Source organism: Cervus elaphus, chromosome 22 (assembly GCF_910594005.1).
Source record: "Cervus elaphus chromosome 22, mCerEla1.1, whole genome shotgun sequence".
NCBI classification, from domain to species: domain Eukaryota; kingdom Metazoa; phylum Chordata; class Mammalia; order Artiodactyla; family Cervidae; genus Cervus; species Cervus elaphus.
Genome location: NC_057836.1, coordinates 35,727,914 through 35,752,551, shown reverse-complemented (window position 1 = coordinate 35,752,551; position 24,638 = coordinate 35,727,914). Strand labels below are relative to the sequence as shown.

Genomic DNA, 24,638 nt, shown 5'->3' with positions numbered 1-24,638 from the left:
CCCTCTCAATATCATGTTTCTGAAATTCTTCAAGACTGTTGGGTATTGCTGTGAGGCTCTAGTTCTTTCATATTTACCACTGTTTATTCCATTCCGGGAACGTACCACAGTTTACTGATCCATTTTCCTGTCAGTGGATATTTGGATTGATTTCGGTGTTTTGGTTTAATTTTTGCCTGTTTGTTTTGCTATCAGTGCTAATATAAATGGCTGGGATGTGGTACTATGTGTCTTCTGGAGCACATTTCCTTGGGAATGTAACTGCCAGGTGAGAACATGTTTTCTAAAGTGGTTGTACCAGTTTCCATTTCCATAACCAATTCACGTCCTGGTATATAGGTGTTGTCATATCCTGTATATGCTACTTGTGCAGGTCATTCTCAGTTGAAGCTTATTTTTTAATGTCTGACTCATTTTGTCAGACTTCTTAATTTTTGCCAATCTAGTGGTTGTAACATGGTGGCTTATATAGTCTTTTTGGTATTTCTCTTTTTTAGTAAAGTATAACTGATTTAATATGTTGTGTTAGTTTCAGGCATATAGAACAGTGATTCAGATATATACATATATATGTGTGTGTGTATGTGTTATTTTTCAACACAGACTTATTTTATATTCCCTAATTACTAATAAAGGTGAGCATTTTTTTCATGCTTATTGGCCATATGTGTTTATATGAAATGCCAGTTCAATTCTTTGTCCACTTTTTATGAGATCTTTTCTCATCAGTTTGTAAGCATTTTTATGTGTTCATATATATTCAGTATAGTCCTCTGTTGTTTCACAGCCCTCTGGATATCATAGAATCAATTATAGGGGCACCAAGTGCATGTGGGGAGACTAGTTAGCAAGCACAGTCTTTCCTAATGGACACTGTGTGATAATTTATAAATGTTTAAAATATTTTTCTTACATTTCTTATGTTAAAAACAAATACTAGGATGAAATACTGCTCTTTTTTTTTCCCTAACGGAACATTAGACCATTGGCTTTTGGAAGAGTTCTGCTTTGTACATGCACTAGGGACACTTGAAACTTATGCATGTTAATGTATTATTTTTATGAAACCATAACACACTGATCAAGTTGGCTTCAAAGTGATCTTCTACAAAATGAATGCTGTTTTTCATTTACCGTCTCTTAAACATTTATAGAAAGTTGGAGTTGGATACTTAGGTCAGTTGTTAAAACTGTGGGTATCTTTGTGGAGCTAGGCATTGTCATATCCTGTATATGCTATTGTGCAAGTCTTTCTCAATTGCAGCTTATTTTTTAATGTTAGACAAAATATTATAATAACTATCTATTTAGCACTTATTATGGGCTAAGAACATAAGCTTTCCATATACAATTGCTAATTCTTAAAATAGCCCTGCAGCATAGATATTATTATTCAAAGATGGGGAACCTGAGTCCAGGGGCAGGTAAATAAAATTCTTGAGATCACAAAGCCAGTGGCAGAACCCAGGTCCAAACTAATTATGTTGGTTTCCAGAACATTATCATTTTCACTAAGTGTACAGCTTTCCAATGCTGAGCGCTTTCTAAATTTCATTATTATGTGTTAGACTGTGTGTTGATAGATATCTCATTTAATTTTCAAGAGCTTACCTTGACGTTGTGGCTTTGTAGAGCTCCTCTTCATTCCATTGACTCCATAAATCTAAGGAACTTGTAAATATATTCTGAACTTATTAAAATTTGCCTTCATACTTCTTTTGTCAAAATATTTGCACTGATTGATAAGTAATGCAAGTGGTAGTTTTCTCCTTCTCTTTTAAGGCTAATTCCATTCCAGTATTTTGGGGGAAAGGGGGTGAGGATTCTCTCTCTCTTTTTCTCTGAAGGGGTTGGTTCTTCTACCATCTTGTTTCCTCAACAACTCTGCCAAGTTCTGTGCCCCTCTCACTGCCCAGTGAGCCAAGCCCTCTTGGTTGTAGATAGATAGATCACAGCTTGCAACTCACCAACTGCATTGACAACATAATATCCATAGAAACAGGAAGGTGAGTATAGGGCTGGAACATGCTGGTCTTTCCTCTCTCTCTTTTCTCTTTTTGCTTTGCTTTGTTTTGTTTTTTGTTGTTGTTGCTTTTCATCTGTACATCGTTAGCTTCACTGAGAATATCAAATTATTTTTCAAAGTAGCTACACCAATTGCTCAACTCCCGGTGTTCTGTCTGCTCACATCTTTGTAGAAAGTTGATGTTGAAAGAATTTTAAAATTTTGCCAGTCTTGTAAATGAGAAGTCTCTTACTGCAGTTTAAAATTTCATTTCTCTAATTCCTTGTGAGGTTATTTATTTTAGCATGTATTTTGGGGAGCTATTTGGCTTCTCTCTTCCGTAACATGCCTGTTTGAGTCTTTTGTTTATTTTCTTTTGGATGGTTTATGCTTTTTTTCTAGTGTGCAGGAATTCTTTAAACATTTATATATATATATATATACATATATATATATATAAATTATCTTTTCTGAGTGGTTTTAATGATGTCTTTTAATAAATGGAAGCTCTTAATTTTACTGTAGTCTTTTATAGTTTGCAGATTTTGTTTCTTGTTTAAGAAGTCCTCTCCTACCCCTTTGTCATAAATATACTCTCTCCTACATAGACCTCTGAAAGTGTTTAGTGTTATAGTTTTGTGATTCACATTTAAATCTTGAATCCACTTGAAATTGATTTTTTGTGGATTGTGTGAGATAGAGGTTGATTGTCAATAACTTATATATTGTTCCTTACCACTTGGTACTCTGTCTTGCAAAGTTATACCTATGTAACCATCTTTACCAAATGATTGTGGAAATATGAGAGGAATCACAGTACTGGAGGATCTAAAACAGATATCATTCTTCCCATTGTCCAAGAGGGAAACTCTTCACCTGCACTTCACATTCAGATCAAGTTCAAGTCTCTCAATTGTTTCCATCTCCTCCCCAATCTTGCTTTGTTCTCTTGTGTTCTCTGAGATCTCCAGAGGCTGAATCTTTATTGATCTATACTTGGCCATGTCATCCTTCAGGTATACAAAGCTTATACAGGAGCTTTGAAATTAACCATACGAAATTCCATTTTTCCTGGTCTTCGATGTGAGTGCTCATGCTTGCACCGGCAGCATATTGATTCCATTTTCTCAGTAACAGGTAGTCTCAGCACTCTTTACCAGGGGATCGTGGGCTTAACTTCAGTGGTTGTATGCACTTCCATTTGAGTGTAATTTTATGAGGTAGTCATTTATGATGTGTGAATCTAGGAGTTTTGCTTCAATAGGGAAATGGTATCTAAGGCCCCACTGCTTATCACTTGCTTATTTCTTCTTCTCTCAGCTCTTTATGTTCTGGAGATGAGAGGAAGACTCCTTACCCAGAAAAGTGAACAATTATAAGCAGAAAGATCCATTGTCAGTACTGTGGGTGAAGGGTTGAATAAGTTCTCAATCCTTAGAATTTAAGCAGACCCTGTATTGAAATGGGTGAGGGGGTGTACGATGCTGTTGACTTTCATGTCAGTCTGTGTACTTCCTGGAAACCAAATACTGAGAGGCTTTTATTAAACTCCAAAGAAGATAAATAGTTTCCTTTACTTCTCACTAGTTATGGGGCACAAATTCATCCTCTCAGTGTTCTTAGCAACCTTGTTTTTCCAGAGGTAGTTGATAGTTGATAAACCCAGAATGATGACTTGTTACTCTTACCTCCAGTATTATCATTAAATGTTTAAATATCATCCTTTACTGTTTAAATGTTCTCATTTCACAAATGGAATCAAATGGTCTGGTGACAATTATTTATTTTGAAAAACAGTGCCATATGTTTCAGCTCTACATATTTGAAAATTCTTTTAGCATATGCTGCCAAATTGCTCTTCGCAGACCCTTTCCTAGTTCCTGACACATGGTAGAAATATAATATGTCTTAACAAGGAGTTAAAAAAAGGGAAGAAAGGAGATGGAAGCAGACTGTCATTCTGGTGTATGAATAATTGGTTTTAAAATTTTTCTGCGTTCTTTTATTTTTCATAACCTCCTTTACTAGATTTATTGAAACATCACTATATTTTCAAGGTTATCATGATTGTGTCATTGTGTTGATAAAGGGTATCTGTGAATGTATATAATAACTATTCCTGTCGAAGTTTGTATTTCTTATCTTAAGAAAGTGGGGGGAAATTATCAGGGGAAAGAACTGGCTTATATTCCTTGGAGTCAGTGACCTAGAAATTTAAACCATCAGACAACTAGATTATAGGAGTTTGGCCACATTTTCCCAAAGGGGTTCCTTGAAGATGTAGTTGATTATAATGCCACATTTAATGTAATTCCATTAGGATACAGCTGTTGCAATAATTTATTTGAAATTAGAAATATACCTTTTAACCTCTTGGAATTCAAATGAGGAAAACTATCTAATCAGAGAGACTGTCATTAAACAGAAAGGTTAGGGGAGCACCAGTTAGACTAATACCAAGTTTAATGTTAAAATAAAACTATGCAGAGAGTACAGAAACATACAATCACTTCCTTGTAGATATTATCTGAGCTGATTAGCAGCTAATTGTTAGTCCTGGAGGAGAAACCATAAATTAAGCATCTTTAGTTTGCAATTTTCATTGCTTTTTAAATTTCTACTTGAGGACTTAGTTTTCTAGGATTCTGGTTGCAGGGACGTATTTTGATGGTATGTTAAGGATACTGCACACAGTAGAAAAATGTTACTTTAGTGTCTGATTTTTCCAAGGAAATGGGAACAAATGTGGATTTGGTCCCTCAAATATCACATCCTTGGACCCTTCACTCCTAATGCTACTAATTCCTGGTAAGACAGGGATGGGCTTCCTCAAAAATCAAAGAAAATCTTTAGTCCTTTTTAAGACTAATACATACTTGTTATCCTTTCTATCTGTGAAAGGCAGTCATTTTTAAGCTTCTTAATTTTTGATCCATTAGAGTTGATGCAACAGGAAGTGGCCAGGCAAAACCCATCCTCTCAGATTTTCACAAACTTGTGGCTTTTCTTTTTATGGAGATGTTTTGTTGCAATTTCAGAAGGTGGTTGTTAGTTATGTTGGCTACATTACCTTTAGCACATCTGGGATGTGTTCACATGAAGGCATTGGCTAAAAACTGTGTCTTGTGGCCTGGAATTGACTCTGATATTGAAAAGACAGGAAGGACATTCCTTGCTACTTGGCCTAACCCAATAAAGACACCTTCCATGGCAAGCCCAGTCAGGAATTCATTTTGGAAGCTGAAGAGCAAGTACAGAAGTTGAGCTTCTCAGTTTTAGGATGCTTTTCAAAATATGTTTTTAGTTCTTTCCTAAATTTCTGCTGTGGCAATTATAGCTCTGAGGATTACTTATAATCCTGGCACCAGAATTTCTGACCTTGGTTCTACAGTTAGTTTGAGTTAAAGGAATTTGTGGAAATGACTTGCCTCCAAGCTGTCAGCACTATAAGGCCACCAAGAATGCCCCAAGACAGGTTGAGGTGAAATACTTGCCTCCCGTCCTTCAAGTTAGAGCTCAGAACTGGACAACAGAAATGTTGTGATGTAGCAATATCTGAAGTTTTCCAGTCTTAAATGAGGGTAGTTAAGACAAACAGAATCCTGTTCTATCTCTGCCTATTCTGCATTAGTGTTTAGCTCCACGTGCGCGTGCTAAATCACTTCTGTCATGTCTGACTCTCTGTGACCTTATGGATCTTAGCTTGCGAGGTTCCTCTGTCCATGTGATTCTCCAGGCAGAATACTGGAGTGGGTTGCTATGCCCTCTTCCAGGGGATCATCCCCACTCAGGGATTGAATTAGCGTCTGTTATGTCTACCTGCATTGGCAGGTGGGTTCTTTACCACAAGCGTCACCTGGGAAGCCCTGTTTAGCTCCAAGGTTTGCTTTTTTTGAAAACTGCGGAGTTGGAACCAGTATAGAATTTTTTCCACTTAGTTGAAGTTGGAAGGTCCATTTTAAATGGCAAAGTATGTGCAGATTAGCTCACAAGTATGTAATTCCAAGGACTGACTAATAGTGGATAAATGAGGATTTTCAGTTAGTTTATCATTTATTATTTTTGCCCTTTTCTTATTATATGGGACGGTTTGGCATACAGTGAGAAGCTATGTACAAAATCACCTTGTCAATTGTAAACTGTTCTGTGATCTGGTATTAATACTAGCAATGGCATCAATTTTACACAACTTACAGAGCACTTACTACGTGCTGGAAACTGTTCTAAGTACTTACATATTTTCCCCTCACAGAAGCCCCCCGAAGGGTGTTGGGATCATTTCATTTGACATTTGTAGGACTGAGTGCTGGGTAGTATATTGAAGTAGCTTGCTTAAAACATACCATTAGTATGTGGCATAGAGGGGACTGAAGCACAGATGGTGTGACTCCAGAGTTGAAAGCAGAATATAGGGCGCTCTTGTCCCCTTCCTGTGGCATTCTGAATTCACATAGTTAGAAAACATATGCTTCTAACTTGGCTGGAATTGGATAACAAAAGTGTCGCTCATTTGATTTTGATGTTTATGAATCTGGTAAGCGTCTACAATTTCATTTTATCTGCCTGAAAAGAATTTAGAAATAATGACAGATATGGTGCATATTTTAATCTGCCGTGAAACACTTCAACTCTCTGATTGGTTTTGAATAGCTTTCTTCTTCTAGCAATATAAAGGGCATATTTTAAAACAGAGGGTAAAATGTAGCTTTCTAGTTCTCCTTTAAAAAAACTATTGTTTCTCTATCTCTTGGTTGAGTTCTTGGAGTAATGGGGTTAAAAGGCTCTTACAGAGAATAAAATGGGAGTTCGTTCACGTAGACCTGGGGCTCCATTCACAACAGGTTCTCTTCCAGGAGGTGACTGTGACTTGTGCCATATCAAGAAAAACAGTCCTAGGACTTCCCTGGCAGTTCAGTGGTTAAGATTCTACACTTCATCTGCCGGGGAGCAAGTTCGATCCCTGGTTGGGGAACTAAGATCCTGCATGCATGCCACAGCCAAAAAAATCAGTTAATTAATTAATAGTCATACCTTAAAAAGAGAAAAACAGTCCTGTATTTTCACATTTCTCAGTTTTATTTATTGCAGCTAGGCCAACTGTATGTTACAGGGTTTGAGTGAGAAGCAATCCATTCATGTGTAGAGGTGAGAACCATGATTAGTACAAACTGAGCTGCCCTTTGAAGAAATTACTTCAGTTAATGTGTTCTCACATCTTTCTCCCCAGGTTACAACTTGAACCTTATAATTTATGGGTCTAAAAAGGTCTCTTGTAGCATCTCCTTCTGCTGTAATGAGATACATGATAAAAAGTCCGTTTGACTCCAAAGAAATGTCTTATTTTGTTTTTCCTACCCTTTTGGAAGCATCATTCTTTGGCCAGATGAAATTATTTCAACTCAAAAGGCTTTCTTTTCAAATTTAAATGAGAACTTTTAGTTTCTTGTGTCTTTTATAAGTGCCCCACTTTGGTTTGACAGGGGGGAGTCGAGTTCTCTTCACTGGTAGAATAAGCTCTTAACACCTCACTTTCTCTTCTAAGACTAGTCATCACCTTTACTCACAGCACCCCTATATGAAAAAATCTCAGACGAAGAAAGCATGAAATAGGGAGGAATAATAGATGTGTTCTAAAAATTTTGAGTGTCAGTAAATAAAAGTCACTGTAAGGCTCTGAGTGTCTGTTGGAATTCTTGGCACTGTGACATTTAGGACATTTGTTCCACACTGATTGTGCACGAGATAGCTTTGCTGGGTTGGTCATCTGGGTTAGCAGGGGAGGTTTGCCATGTGAAACCTCTTCTGAGTCAGCCATTTCCCCTTAAGCACTTCCGTAGGTCTTAGTATACGTCTCTCTTATGGAACTGATCTTATTGTAAATTATTTGAGAGGAGGGTTATATTTTTAGAAAATTATTTGTGTTTTTCATTTATTTCAATTGGAGGATTATTACTTTACAGTATTTTGATGGTTTTTGCCATACATCAGTATGAATCGGACATAGGTATACATAGGTATACATTGTCCCCTCCATCCTGAATCCCCCTCCCACCCCCCTCCCCACTCTGCCCCTCAGGGTTGTCACAGAGAGAGCACCGGCTTTGGGTGCCCTGCATCATACACCAAACTGTCACTAGCTATCTGTTTTACATATGGTAATACATATGTTTCAATGTTATTCTCTCAAATCATCCCACATTCTCCTTCTCCCACTGAGTCTAAAAGTCTCTTCTTTACACCTGTGTCTGAAAGGAGGGTTATATCTTATAAACTTAAGATAGTGCCTAAAATACAGTTGATTCTTAATGAATATTTGTAGAGTGAAGAGGGAAGATAGGATATGTCCATGCCTGCATGATAAGTCACTTCAGTTGTGTCTGACTCTTTGTGATTCCGTGGACTGTAGCCCACCAGGCTCCTCTGTCCTCGGGGTTCTCCAGGCAAGAATACTGGAGTGGTTTGCCATGTCCTCCTCCAAGGATATGTCCATAAGTAAGACAAAAGAAGAGCTTTCAAACTGAGAATATGATATGAACAAAGAGAAAGACTTAGAAAATTGTGGTTGAGGAATCATCACATAGTTCAGTTGGGTTACAGTATAATGTGTGAAGACACTCTTGGAGCCAACAGTTGAAAAAGTAGAATGGGTAGGTTTTCACAAATCATTTTCAAGTTGGGGGGATATTGGAGCCTAAAAGACAAGAATGATGTGATCACCTTGAAACCAATTGAATTTCTGCCACTTAAGAAAAAAACACGTTGAAGAGAGAAGAATTAATCCATTGTGAAAAGCTGAGTTTAGTTGCCAGCAGAACCTCCAGCTGTAGATAAAGAAATGTGAATGGAAAGAGAAGGAGAGGCTCCAAAGAACCAGGTCAAGGATGGAGGAGACACATTTGGCAGTGAGACCTGCCCAATGGATTATGCAAGCAAAGGCTGGAAGAAGTTGCTGATGTGGAGTGGGGAGCTAAGAGTTGGAGAACTGAGAACAAAATCTAAAGGGCTGGAGAAACAGGGACAACCAAAGCATGAGAGAGAGGAGGTGCAATGGAGTCATGTGTCACAGCAGGAAAGGGAGGCATGCGAAGCAGACATGCGACATGGCCTGGGGCAATGGCCACATTTTGCCATCAGGAGTTGAGTTCAGGTCTTAGTCTATCACCTGTTAGCTGCATGATCTGCAGCCAGTTGCATAAGCTTTTGGACCACAATGCCCTTACTGTTGCAGTTGTGGTGTTAATGTAAGTAGTTTAAATGTAAGGACTATAGTCCTTACATAATATTTTAAAAACTACCCTTGTCTATTAAAATCATAACCAATAAAATGGAAGATTTGGAGTTATCTATATTTCTTCTGTTCATGCAAGCAACTATATTGCAAAATATGCTATTTTAAAATCTCTTGTAATCCATATAAAATTGAAGACAGAAAAAATTTTGGTATATGATAGGAGTTTATTGACAATAAGTGGTAAAAATGATTTTTGCAATAAATCATGTGGGAACAATTGATGTCAATATGGAAAAAATTAAATTAAGATCTTACCTTTCACCTGGCACAAAATTCAGTTCAAATTGGAGTATAGATCTAAATGTGAAAGGCAAAATTTTCAACTTTTGGAAGAGTATATTTGAAAATGTCTTTCTGAACCAGAGTTGGAAAGAATTTCTAACAAAAAAGCAAAAACACAAGACTAGTGGAAAACAGTGATAAATGTGCTTGCATTAAAATTAAACAGCTCTTTTCGTTAAAAAGTGGTGAAAGAGGAGTAATAAACAAGAAGACTTTACAACATATACAACTGACAAAGGACTAGAAATTAGTATATATAAGGAACTCCTTTTTGTTAATAGCAAAAGAAATAATCTAATTGAAAAAAATCAGGTAAACAAACTCTTTCTAAAAGAGGAAATCCAAACAACCAATTAGTATATGACTATCTGTGAACCTCATTAGCAATCAGCAGTAGAAAACAGGAATTTTTGAATTGTGTGTTTGATAGACTATCTTTTGCCCACTGTCTTCTGAATAAAGCTCTTGGAATTTAAATATAATTCACTCTGTCTTATCAAGCTTAAATTTTTGAGCACCTTCTGTATACCTAGGACTTTTTCTAGCTCTTTTTACTGGGCCTATCTAAGTGAAGGCTTTTCCTTTCCAATTCTTAGGTTATTTATCAATCAGTGTTTTCTTTAGACGCCATGAGTATTCTGACCGACACTGGGACCTTCAGCTTTTGAAGCAATTTAAAATTTATAGAGTTTGTGACTGTATTGTTCTATTAAACATACTGTATATTTATGCTTTATTTCTTGGAGAGGCAACACTTTTTGTTATTTTCATGGGAAATATTGGCAGATCTTTGCCTTAGAAAATATTATGCAATGTTAGTTTTTCCATGTTCAACATCATTGATAAAATGCATTTTAAGTGGCATTTTAATGTATTGATAGCTCTCCCTTTTACTAGAAAAATAAACAATAAAATTTTTCTTATCCTTTTTATTATTAGGGTAATACATTAAGAAAAATCCTCCTGAATCGATACTTTAAAGGTGATTATGGAGTCTCTATAAATGGACACCTCTCTGGAACCTACTGCAAAACTGCACAAGGAGGAGGCAAGATATCATTTTTCCCTTTATTTTCAAATTTTAATAACATCTGTGCATGCCGGTATTATTCTAGTGTTTTACTTAAAATAGCACAAATATGAAAAAATTAATTTAAAAAGCACCATCATCAGCCATAGCAAAAAGAAAATCCTGCCATTTGTGTCATCTAGGATGGATCTCAAGGGCATTATGCTAAGTGACATATGTTATGTATGTGACAATCAGTTATGTATGTAATCTAAAAACTGAAAACTCAGAGAAACAGAGATCAGATTTGTGGTCTCCGGATACAGAGAGTGGGGAGTAGAGAAATTAAGTGAAAGTGGTCAAAAGGAACAAACTTTCAGTTAAATAAATAAATCTTGGGACTGTAATATACAGCATGATGACTGTCGGTAACAACATTGTATTGCATATTTGAAAGTTGTTAAGAAAATAGATCCTAAAAGTTCTCATCACAAGGAATACAAATTAACTTTATGAGATGATGAATTTAATCTTATTGTAGTCATCATTTTTCAGTGTATACATTTATCAAATTATTAATGTTGTACACCTTAAACTTATACAATGTTATATATCAATTATATCTCAATAAAACTGGAAAAATAAGTATAAAGCACATTAAAAACCCTTTGTATGATTTTGGGTTCATGAAACAAATTTGAACCTTAGAACTAATTTTGCCTTTTGACAAAGGTTTACTTATTATTTTTCCTAATCACAGGAAGCTTTTCTGGGCAAGATTCAGATAAGATGGGGATATCCATGTCAGATATTCAGTGTCTCCTGGATAAAGAAGGTGCATCTGAGCTTGTCATCGATGTTATAGTGAATACCAAAAATGACAGAATTTTTTCAGAAGGCATCTTACTTGGCATTGCCTTGCTGGAAGGAGGGAACACACAAACTCAGGTACCTGCTCACCATCGTTGCCGCTGGTTGCATTTGGTTACTTTGCGTTTCTTACTTCTTTGTCTTGGAAACCTAGGTAATAATTTTTCATTAAGTTTCACATGACTATCTCAAAAAGAAAAAAAAAAACTCCACAACAACCTTGTATCACATTTTCCTTATAAATTTTTTGATTTGCTGTAGTAACTACATTGTTGTTGTTGTATAGTCAGGAAGTCCTGTTAGATTCTTTTGCAACCCCGTGGACTGTAGCCTGCCAGACTCCTCTGCCCGTGGGATTTTTCAGGCAAGAATACCGGCCTGAGTTGCCTTTTCCTTCTCCAGGGGATCTTCTTGATCCAGGGGTTGAACCCAAGTCTCTTGCATTGGCAGACGGGTTCTTTACCACTGAGCTACCTGGAAAGCAGAACTTTGCAAATTATTCAGTGAAGCAGACCATTCCAGAAATTCTCATTTGCCTGGGGAAATTTTAGGCTGACTAAGCAGATTAGGACAACATTTTGACTTATCCCAGAATCATATGTAAAAAAAGGAATTAAGTGCATTTATTAAATGAGGTAATATATATATAAATTCCTCATACAGTACTTGACATTAAAACAAGTTCTGATAACATTCACCATGCATCTCAGTTACTTTTTCAGAAACGGAGAACTCTTCTGTTCCCTGTTCCCCAAATCTGCCAGCGCTTGTTACCCTGCTGCCTCTGAGTAGGTGACGCTTTCACTGTTGTGGGGAGAGAAGAACCATTCCTTCTTTTTTTGTTCTGTTTACTCATTCAGCTCAGGAGGGGTGACTTGAGTGTCATCATTTATCTATTCAGCGCTCCACTCCAGTGAGCAATGTGCTCACCTGCACCTGGGATCACACCACTGTTTCCCGAAGGCACACGCATGACTTAGAAACTCCTGCCAAGTTGCCCCTGAACTTCCCCACACCTGAAGGCAGAGCTCCCTGTGTGATCCTGAGAGCTGGGACGTGTTTCCAGGGAACAGGCTTCCTCCTCCCAGCCCTGCCACTCACTAACCAGATATTTCCAGGTTTGCCTTGGTCAGGAAGGCAAACAACTAATTGGCAATTCCAGAATCTATTTTCCCTATTCATGGCAAGTAGACACCACATCTTATTAAGCACTAAAAAAAAAAAAAAATGTTGCTTCTAAAGATACCTTTCCAAAACACATATTATTCTCCTGCTTAACGTCAGTCACTTTCCCCTAAAAAGGCAAATGCTCCTTCATGATCTAGTCTCTTCAAGTTTTCTGACTTTCCTCTCTTGCTCCATGTCTGCGCGCCTCCATCCTTGCTCTTGTGCACCAGCTGTGCTAAGCTCTTTATAGCCCCTGAGATGTGCTGTGCCGTTTCTCACGTCACTTTCTCCTCTTTGAGGACTCAACTCATGAACTTCTCTTGGAAGCCTTTTCTCACCCCGGGTCCCACTGGGCAGAATTGCCCACTAGTGACTCCATGCTTCTGCTGCATCCTGCAGATGTCTGCAGTAGTGTTTCCGCATCTGTGTGTGTCTGTGTGCCTCTTTATGGGTACAGCAGGCTGTGTCTAGTGAATTATGGATCCTTAGAGGTTGAGACCACATGTTTTCCATCTTCACATCCCTTGTTTCTGGCACCGTGTCTGGCCCAGCCTAGGGATTCAGTAAATAATCGGAAGTGAACATCCCTATGAATGAGTGGTCCAAGTCCATTTCTATTCACAAAGTCTTCCCTACTTGGCTGTGGCCTTTGGGACCGATTCTTTATCTGAACTCCCATAGCATTTGCTTCTTGGATGCTCACTTGGCATTTTTCCTGTGCTGCTTTGCTTGGTTGTTATCTATATGACATTCCATTTCTCCAGTTAAATGCCATCTTCTTTAAAGTAGGGTTATCATGTCTTGTTTTTCATATCTACAGCTTTATAGCCATTTGACAAATACTTGATGAAATAGAATTCAGTGATTTTTGTTTATGAAAATCTTTTGAATGGGTTATGACAGTCTTGTTTACCAGCCTTACACTACCCGGATTTCTCACTTATCTACATCATTGTGTAACCCAGATGTCAACTGTGTGCTCCTGGCCCTAAGAGATCTAGTTGAGGTCAGCTTGAATGCTTGCCCTCCCCAAGACTTCTGTCAAAATCCAGGGGGATTTATATTCTAATTGTCTCATTGGCCACTGTTGAATTGCTTACTTAGTTCAGGGATTGTCTTGACACCCAGGTTCTGTAGTCCTGAATTAGGGATCTGATACCCTTTCTTAAGTTTTACCCTCCTAGCTACATAAATCAATTTATATGTTTAAATGTACTTAATTAAAAATTGGTTGAGGGGAGGAGAAAGAAGATGGTTAAATTACAATTTCAAAGTGTACACTAATAATAGCAACAGTGAGAATAATGCCTCCTAAACACTAGGCTCTCCTAGTGCTTTCTGCGTATTAGCTTGGTTAATCCTCACAACAACCTGTGCAGGAACTCGAATCCTATCTCATCTTACCAAAGAAGAATCTGAGATACACGTTGGCTCACGTAGCTGGTGAGAAATCAAGCTAGGATTGGAGCCCATGCAGACTGGCTGCAGTGTCTGTGCTCTTAGGCACTATAACCATCTCCTTCCCGGCCTTCCTTGGTGGTCCTCTGGTTAAGAACGCACCTTGCAATGCAGAGGTCATGGATTTGATTTCTGGTGGTTGAACCAAGATCCTACATGCTGCGAAGCAGCTAAGCCTGCACCCCACAACAGAAGACCCCATATGATGCAGCTAATAAATAATAAATATTTTAAATGTCCTTTCTAAAATATCCTTCTGTCTACTTACTCCTGGGAAGTTTCACTGACTGACCACCCCGCATTACATCCTAATATTACTTCATCTGTCTGGGTCCTCACTTCATTTCTCTTCTCTGCCCTCTCATTTCTAGTTGCCCTCCATCCTTCTTGGGGGGAAGTCCTTCCTCTATCACATGGAGCTGTTTTCCTATCACCTTGGCTCCTGAAAAAACAAAACAAAACAGGGCGTTTCCCCTTATACTCTGAAGCTTATGGAGGTGGTTTCCTAACCAAAACCTGCACCTTTGTGAGGGATTAAATTGTTATGCTACCTCTTGAGATTATATATATATGATAAAAGCATGCTATTTATCTTTATTAAAGTCATACTGTTCAGCTTTGTTCCTTTGTTCAGTCACTCAGTTGTGTCTAATTCTTTGCGACCCCAGGGACTGCAGCATGCCAGGCTTCCCTGTCCTTCACCATCTCCCAGATCTTGTTCAAACTCATGAGTTAGTGATACCATTCAACTGTCTCATCCTCTGTTTCCCCCTTCTCCTCCTGCCCTCAATCTTTCCCAGCATCAGGGTCTTTTCTGATGAGTCAGTTCTTCGCATCAGGTGGCCGAAGGATTGGAACCTCAGCCTCAGCATCAGTCCCTCCAGTGAATATTCAGGATTGATTTCCTTTTTAGTTTTTAAAAATCCGTGTAAATCATGTTATTTTGAGCTTAAAGGGTTATTTTATATAGTGATTTAGAGTCGGAGAATCTAGATTTAAATCCTCTCTCTATTACTACTATATAATATTGGGCAAGTCGTTTACATTCACCAAATTTTATTTTATTGATATATAAAATGGAAGAAGTACGCTCTTTTCATCACACAGTTGTCCTGAAAGGATCAATGAGATAATACATGTCAAGGAACAACAAAAATTATAAAACTTTGTGTTAGTAGAACCACAAAGTTCTATAACTTCCTCATTAATATGTAGGAATCCCTTTCTGCCTTCTAATGCCACTATATTGAAAATATTAGGGTTCAAGCATAAGGGTAATTTATGGGACCATAGAGGTCTCTGAAATCTGTCTTTATCCTCTGAATTAATAGAACTAGCTTGATGGTTTCACTGTGGTTGCTATGGTTACTGTGGCTTTTTGGCCTGCTTTCTTGAATTGTTGCTAGCCCTCTGCCTAGTGCTTCCCCCTTGTAGGTATGAAACCAACTTGTAAGACTTTATGAAAACGGTTTGAGAATGTGCATCACCCACAGCAGAAATTTCAGGACAGGTATCCATTTCCAGGTCTGATGTCCTTAGACAGACTCTCACCTGCAAGTCCCAGGACCTGTGAGTCATGGTTTCAGGCACTTTTTCAGGAAAAGGTATCTGTAGGAACCAAACTCCCCAAAATTGTCTACTCTATTGGATTACGGGCAATTCTACTTGATCTGGAAGTCATTATTTCTTCAGATGTTTTCTTCCCATTGTCTCTCATCAAGTTTGTATAACTCTTCTCATATCAGTACAGTGACTAGAATTACTATCTTTATTAATTATTTTTACTGTATTTCTCTTGTTTGTGTTGTGTCTGTCCTGTGGTTTTAGTATCAATAACTTAAAATTTCACCACCCAATGTGAATCCTGTCTTGTCCAGAGCATATCACGTTTCCTAACTCCTACCTCTTCTGGATACTTCTCCAAGCAGACCATGATTAGGGCAGATGATCTCAAGGTTCATTATTTCCAGAGATGTGTTTTTATCATACTTTGACTGTTGAATCCTTTCCACATCATTGATGATTGTGAAGCAGAGTTCACTTCATGCATTTTAGGGTGGGCTTGTCCTAGATCCTATGCAAAGCAGTGTAGCTAATAAAATACCCAAGGGACTTAGTACCTGCTTATCAGTGGGTTCCTATGCGTGAGGCTGCCATGGTAACACAGAGAAAAATAACTCTTTACCTAAGTAAAAAGTAAAGATGATCACAGGATCACAGAATTAGTGGTTGTTTTCCAGTCTAGATTACAAAGTTGTGAAGGCAGGAATCGTAACTGTTTTTCCTGAGTGTTCTGTTACTTCACAGCATGGGGCCTAGAACATAGTAGGACCTCAGTATATAGTACTGCACAAAATATGACTTCATAATAATATAAAAATCAAAGAGCTCTTTGCATACCACTCTTACAGTGTTCTTATGAAATTTTAAAACAAATAATCACTAAAGGTGACTTTAATAACATAAAATTATGTTGAATTTTAGTGGAAAGTACTAAGCAAATATAAGCTGTTATTAGGACACAGTAAATAGTATAGGAAACTGTTAAAGCTGTCAGTTTATGAAATAATCATGAGCAGCACATTAAATATGGGCTTTTATCCATAATGCTTATGTTTATTTCAAACACTCTTGGGGGTCAATGTCTTAAAATATGTTTTCTTGCAGTATTCCTTCTACCAGCAGTTACATGAACAAAAAAAATCAGAAAAATTCTTCAAAGTTCTCTATGACCGAATGAAGGCTGCTCAGAAAGAGATAAGATCAACAGTGACAGTTAACACCATCGACTTAGGTAACAAAAAAAGGGATGATGACCCAGAACTGATGACATCTGGCCCACGAATGAGAGGTAAAGGACTAGTTGAGTATTTGGGAGGATGAGTAAGAGAAAAGAGGGTAACACGATTTTTAGATCTCATTTATCTTTGTCATCTCACTTACCTTAGTCTAATTATCCAACCTGTGCCTCTGTGTATAGAACACTGTCCTTGAATTTTTGTGGTCATGGTATTGACCTTCAAATAGCTTTGTGGGGTCAGCCTCAAACAAGGAATTATCAGTGCAAAGCAACTAGCGACGTGAAAATATTTGATTTCATTGTGAAATTCATGGTAAAGAACAACTACCCAAACCTTCTGAATGCTCATGAAATGTAAACTGTAATAACCAAAATTATAGCACTAAACTCTGTGAAAGATTCTTGGAATTTGGAATAACAAAGTCATCAGGATAGTAAAAAAAAAATCATATAAATATTTTGAACTTTGTACTATTTTCTCACTTTTTTGTATTCAGGAGCTCTTAATTTTATATTTATCAGAAAGACAAGAGCCCTTCTAAAATGGGCTAAGCATTAAGATCTTTAAAAAAAAATATCCCAGTGCATATTTAACTTTTTGGCTGCTCCTTCAGATTCTTTTGGGAGAAGTTGTTGCACCTCTTGTCAGGTGATTTGAAGTCCAGTCGTTAGAGAATTTGGGTAACTGTCTTCTTTCAATTAGCAAATGGAAGTTAATTCATAAATATAAGAGTACTGCTTTATTTTCAGTAAGAGATTCATCATTACATCTAAAGGAGGGAATGAAAGGGCAGTTAACAGAAGCTTCTTCGGCCACATCCAAAGCATACTGTGTCTACAGAAGAGAAATGGATCCAGAAATAGACATGATGTGTGCAGGACCTGAAGCGGGAAACGCGGAGGACAAGTCCGCCGAGGAAGTCACGATGAGCCCTGCCATTGCCATCATGCAGCCGATTCTGCGGTTTCTGCAATTACTCTGTGAGAATCACAACCGGGAGCTGCAGGTACTTGTTCTGTTTTGTGTGAGAGCTAAGCATCCAGCCTATGATGATAGTGATTAAATTCAGATAAAACTAACAAGTCTTGGAGAGATAATAAGTCAAGTTTTGGAGAGATAGTAAGAATAATGGTGCTTTTCCGAAATGGGAAGAAATTTTGGTATCTGGGTGAAGAAAAATGAGAAGAAAATTCCTTTATGCATTCCTACAGTATCATTCTTTGCATCCTCAACTCACATCTCTTCAGTCTCAGTGGGTATCATCTAACCTTAGGACTCTGAGATTTGTTGAATAAGGTCAGTTTTGCCTCATCTGTACCTTTCAGGGTTTTATAAGACTTAGAGGGCCTTCATCATTGCCAACTCAGTTCATATTTCTTGAGTGAGGATACAGAGTATCTTTATATGTCTTTATTATAAACAGTTAATATATTTTCTATTATAAACAGAGTTAACATATGTTTTTATTATAAACATTAATATAGAAGAGGATTGTTTTGCTTTTGAAGTTTAGTTGATTTACAATATTGTGTTAGTGTCAGGACTACAGAAAAATGATTCTGTTTTATATATATATTTATCTTTTAAAATTACTTTCCATTAAAGATTATTACAAGATATTGAATAGTTCCCAGTGCTGTACAGTAAATCCTTAACATTTATCTGTTTTATATGTGAAAGTGAAAGTGTTAGTTGCCTAGTCATGTCTGACTCTTTGGGACTCCATGGACTGTTGCCCAGCAGGCTCGTCTTCCATGGAATTCTCCAGGCAAGAATACTGGAGAGGGTACCCATTCCCTTCTCCGGAGGATCTTCCTGACCCAAGGATCAAACCTGGGTCTTCCACATTGCAGGCAGATCTTTACCATCTGAACCACCAGGGAAGACCTATTTTATATATGGTAGTGTGTGTTTGTTAATCCCTTATGTGTGTGTGCTCAGTTGCCAACTTGTATCTGACTCTTTGCAGCCCGATAGACTGTAACCCAACAGGCTACCCTGCCCATGGAATTTTCCAAGCAAGAATACTGGAGTGGGGTGACATTTCCTCCTCCAGGGAATCTTCCTGACCCAGGGATTGAACCCATGTCTCTTGTGTCTCCTATATTGGCAAGGGTTCTTTACCACTAGTGTTACCTGGGAAGCCCTTTAGTAGTTACCTTATCAAATTGCAAACATCTGTTAGATCATAGAAAAAGCAAGGGAATTCCAAAAAAACAACATATACTTCTACTTTGATGTAGAAGAGCCTTTGACTCTGTGGATCACAGCAAACTGTGGAAAATTGTTTAAAAGGTGGGAATAAAATAAATAAATAAATAAAATAAAAAGTGGGAATATAAGACCATTTTGCCTGCCTCCTGAGAAACCTGCATGCATGGCAAGAAGCAACAGTTAGAACCTTACATGGAACAACAGATTGGTTCAAAATTGGGAAAGGCATACATCAAGGCTGTATATTGTCACCCTGGTTATTTAACTTACATGCAGAGGACATCATGTGATATGCTGGGCTGGATGACTCACAAGCTGAAATCAAGATTTCCAGGAGAAATATCAACTACCTCAGATATGCACATGATATCACACTAAAGGCAGAAAGCAAAGAGGAACTAAAGAGCGTCTTGATGAGAGTGATAGAGGAGAGTGAAAAAGCTGGCTTAAAACTCAACATTCAAAAAAGTAAGATCATGGCATCTGGTCTCATCATTTCATAGCAAATAGATGGGAGGAAAATGGAAACAGTGGCTGACTTTATTTTCTTGGACTCCAAAATCACTGAACGGTGACTGCAGCCATGAAATTAAAAGATGCTTTCTCCTTGGAAGAAAAGCTATGAAAAACCTAGAGAGCGTCTTAAAAAAGCAGAGCAAACTGGAAATAGAACTGCCATATGACCCAGCAATCCCACTCCTGGGAATACACACTGAGGAAACTAGATCTCAAAGAGACATGTGCACCCCAATGTTCATCACAGCACTGTTTATAATAGCCAGGACATGGAAGCAACCTAGATGCCCATCAGCAGACGAATGGATAAGGAAGCTGTGGCACATAGACACAATGGAATATTACTCAGCCATTAAAAAGAATACATTTGAATCAGTTCTAATGAGATGGATAAAACTGGAGCCCATTATACAGAGTGAAGTAAGCCAGAAAGATAAAGACCAATACAGTATACTAACACATATATATGGAATTTAGAAAGATGGTAATGATAATCCTATATGCAAGACAGAAAAAGAGACACAGATGTACAGAACAGAATTTTGGACTCTGTGGGAGGAGGCGAGGGTGGGATGTTTTGAGAGAACAGCATCGAAACATGCATATTATCAAGTGTGAAACAGATTGCCAGTCCAGGTTGGATACATGAGACAAGTGCTCAGGGCTGGTGCACTGGGAAGACCCAGAGGGATGGGATGGGGAGGGAGCTGGGAGGGGGGTTCAGGATGGGGAACACATGTAAATCCATGGCTGATTCATGTCAATGTATGGCAAAACCCACTACAATATTGTAAAGTAATTAGCCTCCAACTAATAAAAATAAATGGAAAAAATAAAAAAATAAAAAGCAGAGACATCCCTTTGCCAACAAAGGTCCATCTAGTCAAAGCTATGGTTTTTCCAGTAGTCATGTATGGATGTGAGAGTTGGATCATAAAGAAGGCTGAGTGCCAAAGAATTGATGCTTTTGCACTGTGGTATTGGAGAAGACTCTTGAGAGTACCTCGGACTGCAAGGAGATCAAACCAATCAATCCTAAAGAAAATTAACCCTGAATATTCATGGGAAGGACTGGTGCTGAAATGCCAGTACTTTGGCCACCTGATGGGAAGAACCAACTCATTGGAAAAGACCCCAATGCTGGGAAAGATTGAAGGCAGGAGGAGAAGGGGATGACAGAGGATGAGATGGTTGGATGGCATCACCAACTCAATGGACATGAGTTTGAGCAAGCTCTGGAAGATGGCGAAGGCAGCAAAGCCTGTTGTGCTGTGGTCCATGGCGTCTCAAAGAGTCGGACATGACCTTGTGACTGAATAACAACAGTTACTAGATTAATTATTACTAAGTTAATTACTAAATTATTACTAAATTGTATTTATGTCAGTACATATTGAAGTACCTCCTTCTTTAAGTATTTACTTATTTATTTGGCTGCATTGAGTCTTAGTTGCACACACAGGATCTTCACTGTATCATATGAGATCTTTTAGTTGTGGTGGGCAGGCCCTGGAGCATACAGACTATGCGGGCTTAGTTACTCCTCTGCATTTGGGATCTTACTTCCCTGACCGGGGATCAAACCTTCATCTCTTGCACTGCAAGGAAGAGTCCCAGTGATTGAATCACCAGGAGAGCCCTCTGAAGTACCTCATTCTTATAGCTTCTAAGTATTCCAGTGTTTGATATACAATTATTTATTAAATCAGTCACACTGTGGTTGGTATGGTGTGATTTTCAGTTGGGGCTATTACAAGCAGTGTGCTCTGGATCTCTTTGTAGTCGTCTGTTACTGAAAATGTTGACAGGTCCTCCAAGTTGCCCTTCTTAGTGGTTGTATCATTTGAAGCTGCACTATGTTTAAGGGATTGCTTAGTTGACTATTCGATTGCTTCTTTCCCTAATTAACTACTTCTGGTTTCCTTTTTCTTTTCTCCTTACCTGCTACTTAATTATGTTGCCCTTTGTATATAATTTTAAGATAATGACATTGAGAGATGTTGTTATGAACTGTATTGATAAATACAGATGCTTGAAAAATATATCTCTCTTTTCTTAATCCCAAGAGAAATGTAATAAATGTGAATACTTCCTTTTAAAGAGCAGATCCGTTCCACATTGCCATGGGGATCCTCTTGAGTTGGATAAACACTCATAGAAAGAAAACTGAAACCATTTAGCATAGGGATTTTTTTTAATGCCTTGGGTATATTTTCTTTTGTGTTTAGAACTTCCTAAGGAATCAAAACAACAAAACCAATTACAACCTAGTCTGTGAGACCCTTCAGTTTTTGGATTGCATTTGTGGAAGTACAACAGGGGGCCTGGGACTCTTGGGTCTCTACATCAATGAGAAGAATGTGGTGCTGGTCAACCAGACTCTGGAGAGCTTGACTGAGTATTGTCAAGGTCCATGCCATGAAAATCAGGTAACTGAAAGCAGTCCTTCATGAAAATTATTCCAACCAGTCAGCCAAAGGATCAAGTTGGTGAAAGAGCCAAGCTTTGTGTGCATTTGAAAGATCTTTCTTTTACTTTGCCAGATATTTTTACTTTCCTAACAAAGCATACAAAGACTGAATTATGGACTAGCAAATACTATGCCATATTTTAATTTAATTTAACTGTAAAAGGAAATTCCCATGAAAACATCCCAGATAAAAATCAGAGTACAATATGTGTTTTCATCATTGATCAGTTTTCATGTTTAGTCAGTCTCTCCAGGATTTGTGGCATCAACTCCCTTTGGCTTCTTTGGCTCCACTGCAGTGCATTGTGTATACTACCATCTCTATATTGACAGTAAATGTAGCAAATAGGTCATATTGCTCCCATTTTGCTGATAGCTAGATTGTGACTCAGAAATTAAGTGACATTCAGGTCCCAGAGTAATGGAATCTCTTAAGTTGTAGGGCCATTCTTAAAACTCAGGACTTGTGGTTGAGTCTAAACAAAGTGCCCTTTTGACTGTATAACATTTTCCAGGGCAAAGTTTTGACTCCCTCTTCCAGGTATTTGTCTCTGATTCCATTTTCTTGGATATCACAGACACAGAGAAGGAGGAGAAGATGGAATACTTGGGTTGGTAAAGGGCGGGGGCCAGCCTGGAGTTTATTGACTCGGCATCCACACAGGTGTTATGGAGCTACTGTCACAAGCATGGATCCACCCTGGAAGGAAGAATTTTCAAATCACAAACATTTCTGGATATAAATTTTAAAGAAGCCACTGAGACCAAATGTCAGTGCTTGACACAGGAAAGAAATGTTGAAAAGTAATTGCTTTTCTATTGCAAATTATATGACATATGTACAAAGTACACACACATACATGTACATACATAGGTATGTAGAGCAGAAATATGACAATTATTGACATAAGTAATTTGTTATGGGGATCTTTACCCCCTGTAATATGCATGTGACATGGTGAAAGAGTTTGTGGATTTTGCTCTGTATTATATTTCACTCTTCCAGGTCAATAATATAAGAAAACCTAACTGTTGATTTTAAGTTAAAGAAATATATGCAAATTCAAAGATTTCATTTTGTTGTTGGTTAAAATCAAGTAAATCTATATAGAAAGCATGTATTCTCCACTCTTGGTTTTTTAAGAAAATGAAACTGAGTTTTGAAAGTTACTAAATCAAGTTAGCTCTAAAAATAGAAATTAATAATAATATAGCGTGAATCCCATATACTCTAAAAATAAGGTTACTATGATCCCCATGCTCTGGAAATATGTGGAAGGAAGGAAAATTGCTAGCTAATTTCAGAAATGATCTGCAAGTTGATTTCCTCTAAGTTTCGCAAACACTGTCATGATCAAAAGAACCTCAGGAAATGTAGATGAATGGAAGATACCTCTCCTTGGTGTCAGGGGAGTAAAAATTTCCTTGTGTGAAGAGAGAAATAAAGCCCATCCTGAAAAATAACAATCCTTTCAGAATTACCTTGCTTTTACTCTTTCTCGTTTATCTTACCTGGGTTTCAGTTTTTCAAACCTCTTTGACTCTGGATGCTGCATGGTAAGATGTAGTTCCACAAATTCCAACCATTAGTTCCCGATTTTCAAGTTGTATAAAATGAATTAAATTCAGAGTCCTAGCACGGTAGGCCCTAACCTTCAAAATACTGACATTTATCTCTCAGGGTGCTTTATAAACTTTCCCCAAGTTAGATTCCTCTATAAATTGCTTAAGTTTAAGGAATCTTTTCCCTCAACCAGCATAACTGACACGATGTCTGAAATATCAGGAGGTGACTGTATTCCCAGCATAGTCAATAGCATAGATTGTTACTCATTTAGCATTAAATAGCGGAGAAATGAAGATGCCACATCATTATAGATAAACTTGACTTACAAACCTTGGGCATAAGGTTTTTATAAATAGGAATATTCTCTTAAAATTGATCAGATCTTAAAATTCTAAATGTAAAGAGTTTCTCTAATGAAGGACACATAAAAATTTATAGACCATTGTTTTTTGAAATTCTACAAAAATCATTCACCTGAAAAGATACCTGTTTCATACAATGTCTTTCTCTGTGTTCTTCATACAACTCTTTTAATTAACACTAATCAAATAATAGACTCTATGTAAAAGAATAAGTAAAGTTAAATCTTTGACTTATCTTAGACGTAATCTCAAAGTTAAATCTTAATTGTATTTTAAAGGTCAAAAAGCTAAGGTGATTCTGTTGTTTTATGTCGTGGCCTCTAGTGCTCTTATGTTGTAAATAGACTGTTATTTTTAAAATATTTTGTTTTCTAGACATGTATTGCTACTCATGAATCTAATGGAATTGATATCATCATTGCTTTGATTCTAAATGACATAAACCCTCTTGGTAAATATCGAATGGACCTGGTGCTCCAGCTAAAGGTAAAGTAAGCCCACTGGTGGGGCAAAGGGGAAAGTGACATTCTCTGTATGAAACTCACTTTCAGAGTTGACTCTAAATGCTCAAGTAGGTCTTCTAAAAAGCAAGCGTATTATTATATTTTCAAGTAATGCATTGACAG

The 24,638-nt window shown here is 37.6% G+C and overlaps 1 protein-coding gene across 3 annotated transcripts in view; it reads left to right on the top strand.

Moving 5' to 3' along the window:
* The window catches only part of ITPR2 (inositol 1,4,5-trisphosphate receptor type 2), a 563,379-nt gene that overhangs the window by 362,903 nt on the left and 175,838 nt on the right, over positions 1-24,638 (top strand). For all 3 annotated transcript variants that reach the window (XM_043881798.1, XM_043881799.1, XM_043881800.1), the window contains 6 exons: positions 10,518-10,626; positions 11,348-11,535; positions 16,750-16,933; positions 17,633-17,889; positions 21,842-22,042; positions 24,388-24,498. In XM_043881798.1, the coding sequence (XP_043737733.1) occupies positions 10,518-10,626; positions 11,348-11,535; positions 16,750-16,933; positions 17,633-17,889; positions 21,842-22,042; positions 24,388-24,498 (1,050 nt within the window). The remainder of the gene's footprint in view (positions 1-10,517; positions 10,627-11,347; positions 11,536-16,749; positions 16,934-17,632; positions 17,890-21,841; positions 22,043-24,387; positions 24,499-24,638) is intronic.